The sequence below is a fragment of the Myotis lucifugus genome, unplaced genomic scaffold, assembly GCF_000147115.1.
Source record: "Myotis lucifugus unplaced genomic scaffold, Myoluc2.0 scaffold_5547, whole genome shotgun sequence".
Lineage (NCBI taxonomy): Eukaryota > Metazoa > Chordata > Mammalia > Chiroptera > Vespertilionidae > Myotis > Myotis lucifugus.
The window spans coordinates 1,781-9,736 of record NW_005876595.1 but is presented as its reverse complement, the minus strand read 5'-3'; the positions used below and the strand labels follow the sequence as shown (position 1 = coordinate 9,736).

At 56.8% G+C, this 7,956-nt stretch overlaps 1 protein-coding gene across 1 annotated transcript; it reads right to left on the bottom strand.

The window, feature by feature from the left end:
* Positions 1-54: 54 nt before the first annotated feature.
* RUVBL2 (RuvB like AAA ATPase 2) lies at positions 55-6,778 on the bottom strand. Its single transcript, XM_014450964.2, has 8 exons — positions 6,632-6,778; positions 5,832-5,887; positions 5,405-5,546; positions 3,004-3,133; positions 2,785-2,851; positions 691-797; positions 513-606; positions 55-255 (listed from the first exon to the last, which is right to left on the bottom strand). The coding sequence occupies exons 1-8, from the start codon at positions 6,720-6,722 to the stop codon at positions 55-57; spliced, it is 888 nt and encodes a 295-aa protein (XP_014306450.1). The 5' UTR covers positions 6,723-6,778.
* Positions 6,779-7,956: the final 1,178 nt, after the last annotated feature.

Here is a 7,956-nt window from a genome sequence, read left to right as displayed (position 1 = left end):
GGGGAGAACAGAAGACAGCCAGGGGCTGAGGAAGAGCCCGGGCAGGGGCGGGCCCTATGGGAGGATGGGGGGAGGGGGGAGCGGGGTGCGGAGGGGTGAGCAGGCGGGAGGAGTGGATGGCGGGGCCTCACCTGAGAAGAGGGCCAGGAAGCCCTGGGTGCGGGAGTTGATGACGTCGATCTCGTGCAGGGACACGGTGTGCACCACCTCCTTGCGCTTCTGGAGCTCCCCGTCTGGGCACTGCACGAACTTGGTCTGCGGGGCAGCATGGGGGTGGGGTAGGGGGTGGAGACAAGGCAGAGAAGAGCATGAAGGGGGCCCACAGGGGCTCCCTGGAAAGGGGCTGGGAATCCAGATGGGGGTAACCTGGAAACCTCAGGCCCAGAAGGTAGCTAAGAGCCCAGAGGGTACAGGGAAGAGCCAGGAGTACTAGGGACAGGGGGTTGCCTGACGGGAGGATCCAGGGGAACATGCGGGTGCCTGGAGGGAGGGTGCCCAGGGGCCCGGAGCACCTGGGAGCCCATGGCGTCGTAGTCCCGCGCGCGTGTGAAGGAGCGGCCCAGCTTGGAGATCTTGCCCGTGGCCTTGTCGATGGTGATCACATCCCTGCAGGGGAAGGAGGCGGGAGTGAGGAAAGGGAGGTGCCCGAGCTCCCCCACCCTGAGCGCGGGGCGGCCCGCCGCTGCTCACCCGGCCTGGACCTTGTCCTTGGTCAGGGACTCAATCATCTTGGTGCCCAGGTCGTATATCGTCTCCATCTCGGTGGTCTTGAGGGTCAGCTTGCCCACCTTGGAGCCCTGAGGAGGCGACACGCCGGCAAGGGCTCAGAGAGGCCCCAGCGTCTCTCCCACACCACGTGGAACGGGCCGCAGGGGAGCTGAGGTGATGGGTGTGTTCGCTGCCATGACTGGCGGCGGCTTCATGTGTGCACACGTATGTCAAACTGAACATCCTGAAACTTTCAATGTGGGCAGCTTATTGCATGTCAATTGCTCCTCCACAAAGCTATTATAAAAAACCCAGTAAACAAACGAAATCCTAAAAGATAACACACAAAAAATACAAAAATAAGCTGGCCCGGCCAGCATGGCTCAGTGGTTGGGCGTCGACCTATGAACTAGGAGATCACAGTTTGATTCCCGGTCTGGGCACATGCCCGGGTTGCGGGCTTGATCCCTAGCGTAGGGTGTACAGGAGAACTAGCTTGAGAATAGCTTTCCTTATATTTAAATATTCTACTGTTTTTACTTTTAAAATTCTTATTGGGGTGGCAAATTAAAAAAAGAGGGTGTCTGCCGAAACCGGTTTGGCTCAGTGGATAGAGCGTCGGCCTGCGGACTGAAAGGTCCCAGGTTCGATTCCGGTCAAGGGCATGTACCTGGGTTGCGGGCACATCCCCAGTAGGAGATGTGCAGGAGGCAGCTGATCGATGTTTCTCTCTCATCGATGTTTCTAACTCTCTATCTCTCTCCTTTCCTCTCTGTAAAAAATCAATAAAATATATTTTAAAAAAAAAGAGGGTGTCACCCTGGCCAGGTACTCAGAGCGTCGTCCTAACGCGCCAAGGTTGCAGGTTCGACCCCCAGTCAGGGCACATACCAGAATCAACTAATGAATGCATAAATAAGTGGAACAACAAACAAATGCTTCTCTCTCTCTCTAAATCAATAAATTAAAAAAAATAAGAGACCAACAGATAAATTATTAGGTAAATAGGAGAGATAAAGGGGAAACCAAACCATGAAAAAGACTTGAGACATGAAATTTAAAAAATGCGCAGTAGGAGCTATGGTGTATAAGAACGCACGATGGTGATAAAACGCAAAGACGTGATAACGAGCGAGGGTGGCTACTTCTGCTCGAGACTTGGGGGGTGTAGAAGGAGGAAGGAAGAAGGCGCTGGGGGTTGGCAAAGTTCTAGTTTTTGCTCTTGGGGGTGGTTATGAAAGTATTTGCTTCATAATCACTTATTAGACTACATGCTTCTTTTAGATGTCTCTTTGTATCTATTTTACTTACAACAAAAAAGTTAGAAAAAAAGTCTTAGGTTAAAACAGCGGTTCTCAACCTGTGGGTCGCGACCCCTTTGGCGGTCGAACGACCCTTTCACAGGGGTCGCCTAAGACCATCCTGCATATCAGATATTTACATGACGATTCATCACAGTAGCCACATGACAGTGATGAAGTAGCAACGAAAATAATTTTATGGTTGGGTCACCACATGAGGAACTGTATTTAAAGGGCCAGAAGGTTGAGAACCACTGGGTTAAAAAAGGGGAGAGAATCTGAGCTGTGTAAATCCCACGGGGCAGGCATTTAAGCCTGACGGTTAGGAATTCCCTGAAGAAACTTCCAGACCTTCTCTTATTCCACCACTTGGTGTGTTTTTAAATATATTTTTATTGATTTCAGAGAGGAAGGGAGAGGGAGGGAGAGAGAAACAAACATCATCCATGAGAAAGAACCATGGATCGGCCGCCTCCTGCACACCCCCCAGGGGGCTCGAGCCTGTGACCCGGGCATGTGCCCTTGACTGGAATCAAACCCAGGACCCTTCGGTCTGCAGGCCGACGCTCTATCCACTGAGCCAAACCAGCCAGGGCTCTACCACTCTGTTTTAACTGCTCACGGTGTCCCTCACAAATGAACGAGCTGCTATCCATTCAGATAAACCCCTACTGTAGGCAGGCAGATGCTCCGATCTGCAGTGGAACATTCCATGGGATTCCGACCTCAGTGCAACCCTCCCGCCTGGAGGTGGCCCGGACTCGGGCAGACTCACCGTCCCCGTGGCCGGCCGGTCGATCTGGATCTCCACCACCTCCCCTTCGATGATCTCCGTCTCCTCCCTATCAGAGAGCAGGTCTGAGCAGAGGACCTGACCTGGCCCTGGGGAGTCGCTAACTCCCATCAGCCCTTGGGCACAGGCCGAGCTGCTGGGACGGGGTGGTCCCGAGGCTGCTGGGAACTGCCCCGCCCCTGCCCGGGGCCCTGTGCTCACTTGATGCGAACGCCGATGGACCTGCGGAAGGCCTGCGTCAGCGCCTCCGTCTTGCTCATCTCCAGGGAGAAGATCTCGCTGCCCGCGATGGCTGTGAACGGGGTGTCCGGGCCCAGGGCCTGCGCCATGCCTGGGGAGAGGGTGGCCTGGGTGGGTGGGGGCGGCCCTGGCACCATGTCCCCCAAAATCCACTCTGTGGCAACACCAGCTCTTGGTGCTGCGGGGCAGACAGGGTGACGCAAAGGAAGCCAGGGGCAGGGGCCTCCGCAGGACCCTGGATTAGACCGCACTGCGTGAGGATGAACTCTGACCCTATCATCTTCCCAGCACGGGCCGGCCTTCTCCATGGCGTGAGGCCTGGGTTTGGCCGTGCCTGCGAGGACACCAAGCCCTGAGCCCCCCTCCCAGCAGCCCTTCCGGGGGCCCTGCCAGCTCCGAGCCACATCTCAGACAGACGTCCCGGCTCCCTCCTGACCGTGTGCCGTGGGAACTCTTCCTTGTCCCCTTTTCAGATGCGTCACACTCTGCGCCCGGAGACCTGCTCCCTGCTGTCTGTCCGGGACGCTCCAACACCCTGCACGTCTGGGAAGCCTCTTCCGACGACCGCCACTATGTCCCCACCCCGCAGGTCAGGAGCCTCCTCTGTCCATGACAGCACACAACCACCTTCCTAAGGTCGGGCTTGGTCTGCCTCATCTGTGTTCCCAGTGTCTGGGCCAGGGCTCGCACACCCGGCACACCAGGACCCTGGGATGAGTGCTGCTTCATCACATCCTATATAATAAAAGGCTAGCACGCAAATCGACTGAAAGGTGGAATGACCGGTCGCTATGATGTGCACTGACCACCAGGGGGCAGACAATGCAGTAGCTGCCTCCTGATGGTTAGTGCGCTCCCACAGGGGGAGCGCCACTCAGCCAGAAGCCGGGCTCACAGCAAGCACAGCGGTGGTGGCGGGAGCTTCTCCCACCTCCGCAGCAGTGCTAAGGACCCCTCGGGGGATGTCTGCCTGCCGGCTTAGGCCTGCTCCCCCAACTAAGCGGGCCTAAGCCAGCAGGTGGACATCCCTTGAGGGGTCCCAGACTGCGAGAGGACGCAGGCCGGGCTGAGGGACCCCCCTCCCCAGTACATGAATGTTGTGCACTGGGCCTCTAGTATGTATGTGTGTATAGATATAGATATATATATATATAGATATATCTATATATATATATATATATCTTTTCTTTTAGAGAAAGAGGAAGGGAAAGAGAAAAGCATCGATGTGAGAGAGTAACATCAATCAGCTGCCTCCTGCACGCCCCCTACCAGGGGTCAAGCCTGCAACCTGAGCATGTGCCCCGACCGGGAATGGAATCTGCAACCTTTGGTGCAGAGGTCGACACCCAACGAGCCACACCGGCAGGGCAAGTGCTGCTTCATCTTAACTGAAACCCGGCTGTTCCTTGATTCTCACCGCCTGGCCTCGCAGTCTGAGCACGAAGGTGGGAGCGAGGGGGAAGATAGGAGGGCCAAGGAAGGCTTCAGCGAGCAAGAGGTTCCTCAGTAGGTTTGGAAGGACGGGTCGTTCAATAAGGATGTGGGGCAGTTATGAGTATAAAGCTCTTAACCTGCCAGTGAATCGCAGAAGGGAGTTCTGGCGTCTAATCGATGCCACCTTCTTCCTTAGCAACAGAAACCCCTTTCATTAAGGTAGCAACGGTCCAAATTAAGATAGAAAATCTATCCTCAGGTCTCACCCTCCCTGCAGCAGAGTCACCATACGATTAAATTACAGCCAATATGCCCGGCCCGCGTGGCTCAGTGGTTGAGATTAACCTATGAACCAGGAGGTCACGGTTTGATTCCCAGTCAGGGCACATGCCCGGATTGCGGGCTCGATCTCCAGTAGGGGGTGTGCAGGAGGCAGCTGCTCAATGATTCTCTCTCATCATTGATGTTTCATCTCTTGCCCTCTCCCTTCCTCTCTGAAATCAATACAAATAAGTTATGAAAAAAATTCTAGTCAATAAAATATGAGCCAAAGTGTGTGGGACGCCCAAGACAAGTGCTTAGGGGAGCTCCATCTAGTAGAACCTGACTGCAGTTCCTCTCTTCTCCCTGCTCCAGGAGTTTGGGTGGGAAGGCTGGTGCTCCGGCAACCCTCTTGGAGCTCAGAGTGATCCCCACGGGGAAACAAGTGCAGAGAACGTCGAGGCGGGAAGGTAGGCGGCTTCCTGGAACCGCTCACCAGGCCGCAAATGGCCTACATTCATTCTTCTCCCCGAGAGAATGAACCGTGCGTGGTTAAGCCACAGCCGTGTCTGGTTTCTGTTAAATGCGCCTGAATCTGACCTGGACTTCCACGGGAGGGATTACCTGGCAGAGACCGGAAGAGCTCCTGCCCCGAGAGGTGTCTTACCCATGGCGATGGCTGTCTTCCCCGTGCCCGGCTGGCCGGCGATGAGGACCGCCCGGCCTGCGATCTTCCCTTCCCGGATCATCTCCAGCACCACGCCCGCTGCCCGCCGGGCCGCCAGCTGGCCGACCATGCCCTGGGAAGCCTGGGGGTGGGAGGTGAGAGACGCCAGGTGACTTCCTACTGGGCCACCCCTGCGTTCTGCCACCTCCTGCCTCGTGATGTGAAAGTGGATGTTGGCTGGGATGTTGGGGAAAAGCCAAGAAAGCCTTCTCCACCCCCATTTTTCTAAGACCAATAAAAGTGTACACGGGGCTGAATTTTATAAACAGGTAGCTAAAGGTCTGGAAGAACATAATCCCGGGGGCGTGGGTACCTCCACCCGAGGCCTCCAGGGAGCAGGCCTGCCACCCGCCCCCATCAGCTCTACCTGCCGCGGCTCCAAGGCATCGTCCAGCCCCAACCCCCGGATGTGGGAGTGAGCGCCTGTGAGCAGAGAAAGGACCGGAAGGCAGTTACTGGCCAGCTCGTGGCGGTGTGTGGCCAGAGGTGAGGGGCTTCCCCTCGGGCCCTGGTTTCCTCCTTGGCCGAATGGCGGGGCCTGACTCCCCCCCTCACTGAAGGAAGGCAGGACATGCTAAATGCTCAGTAAACCAGAGGGCTCTTCTTAGAAGACATCACAGCCGGACCACCCGTGGCTCACGCACGGTGTGAGCTGGGACCGGTGACTGGAGTCTCTGAGCCTCAGCTAAAATGGGGTGACAGTCACAATGTGCACCTCGCGGGGCAACTGCAAGGATTCAACGGGATCGAACTCGTGCATTCAATGGCACCTGCTCTGCCACGTCCGTGCTGGGGGCACAGCTGGGAATGAGGCAGGCCCGGTCCCTGCCCGGAGGAGCTGATGCCGAGTCCGGCCCGGGGTTATGGGCCATTCAGCCCACCCAAACGTAAGCACTCGGCAAACTCCCACTCCTGGGACTTCCAACCAGGATGCTGGGGCACCCGGGAGCCCACAGGGCAGCGAAGCCTGCAGCCTGGGATTGGGGTCCGGCAGGGTGCCCCACGTGCCATCTGACACCTCTCTGGAACTCAGCCCCCCCCCCCCCCCGCCCAGATAGGGGGATGGTACGCAGGCTGTATGCTTCTCGGGGGTCTTGGGCAGGTTGGCTTTCCAGGGGTGCACAGGGCAGGCAGGGTCTGTCTTGCTCCTGGTCCGGGCTCACTCACCAATGCGCTCGATTCTTGTCACGTCGCGGACCTCTGGGACTTTGGTTGTGGCCGTCTGGGGGCGGAGAAGACACGTCAGAGCCCTCGTCATCCCCGTGTCCACCAACTCCTCCTCTGTCCGTCCTGCCGCTCCTCCCCACAGGCCGGCCGACAGCCCCCCAGTCCCTCCCACCCTCTCGGCTGTCACCATCAATGCTGCTGGGCGACCCCACTACACCCTGAGTCCCAGGGAGATGAAGACCAGGTCTGTCTCACCCCAGCTCCTTCCCCACGGCCTAGCACACACTTGGTGAAGGAGGAAGTCCTCCCGTCACCTGTAGCTGTAAGGACAGGCAGTAACGTAGAGCGGGCATCAAGCCGGGCATGGTCTGGCCTGCGGGTTTCCCAGCCGCCCTTGTGCTGTGAGGGCCCAGCTCGGTCACTACTTTTGCATATGCAGGTCCTCGGGTCCAGCCTGCTCTCCCTGCCCCCCGCCCCTGCCAGGTTAGTTCTAGGGTCCCCGGGTGTCTAGACAGAAGGAAGGGCCTCCCAGGGGAACCCGATCTCCCCGGTAACCTCACTTTTACGAGGGAGCCCAGTAAACCAATGTTCTTGGCTCCAATGGATGTGTGTCCAATGAAGGGCACAGCCCACACCTCACTGTTCAGCTCAGGGCTCAATGTTTGGGTTTGAATGAATGATGTACTAAGGTGCTGAGCTCATGCAAAAGGCAGGTACTGCCCTGCCCGTTTTGGCTTAGTGAATAGAGCGTTGCCCTGCGGACTGAAGGCTCCCAGGTTTGAAATCCGGTCAAGGACACATGCCCTGGTTGCGTGCTCGATCCCTGGCGGAAGTGGGGGGGGGGGGGGGCCATGCAGGAAGCAGGCAATCAACAATTCTCTCTCATCATTGATGTTTCTCTCTCTCGCTCCCTCTCCCTTTCTCTCTGAAATCAATAAAAATATACTTAAAAACCAAAACAAAAGGCAGGCACCAAGGCCCCCTGTGCCCCTGGCTCTCCAAAGAGTGAAGCCAGCCACCACCCCTTCTCATGCGGGGGAGGAGAGATGAGTGAACACGACCTGGGACAAGTGAAGACCCCCCTGGAGAACCACGTGGATGAGAACAGCAGCGTTATTCAGAACCGGAAGCTGAGCACAACCCCAACCATCCTCACTGATGGACAGAGAGATAACATTTGGTGTCGCCCTATAATAGAACATTCTTCAACCATAAAAAGGAACAGGCAGTTCTGATCCGTGATACAACATGGGTGAACCTACAACATATCACGCTGAGTGAAAGGAGCCAGGCACAAAGGGCCACACGCTGTGTGATTTCATTTA

Coding starts and splice junctions, on each gene's coding strand:
- RUVBL2 (XM_014450964.2), bottom strand. CDS start 6,722: ATGACGAGGGCTCTGACGTGTCTTCTCCGCCCCCAGACGGCCACAACC. Junction 3,134..5,404: donor GAAGACAGCCATCGCCATGG/GTAAGACACCTC, acceptor CCCTCTCCCCAG/GCATGGCGCAGGCCCTGGGC. Junction 2,852..3,003: donor TCCATCGGCGTTCGCATCAA/GTGAGCACAGGG, acceptor GCTCTCTGATAG/GGAGGAGACGGAGATCATCG.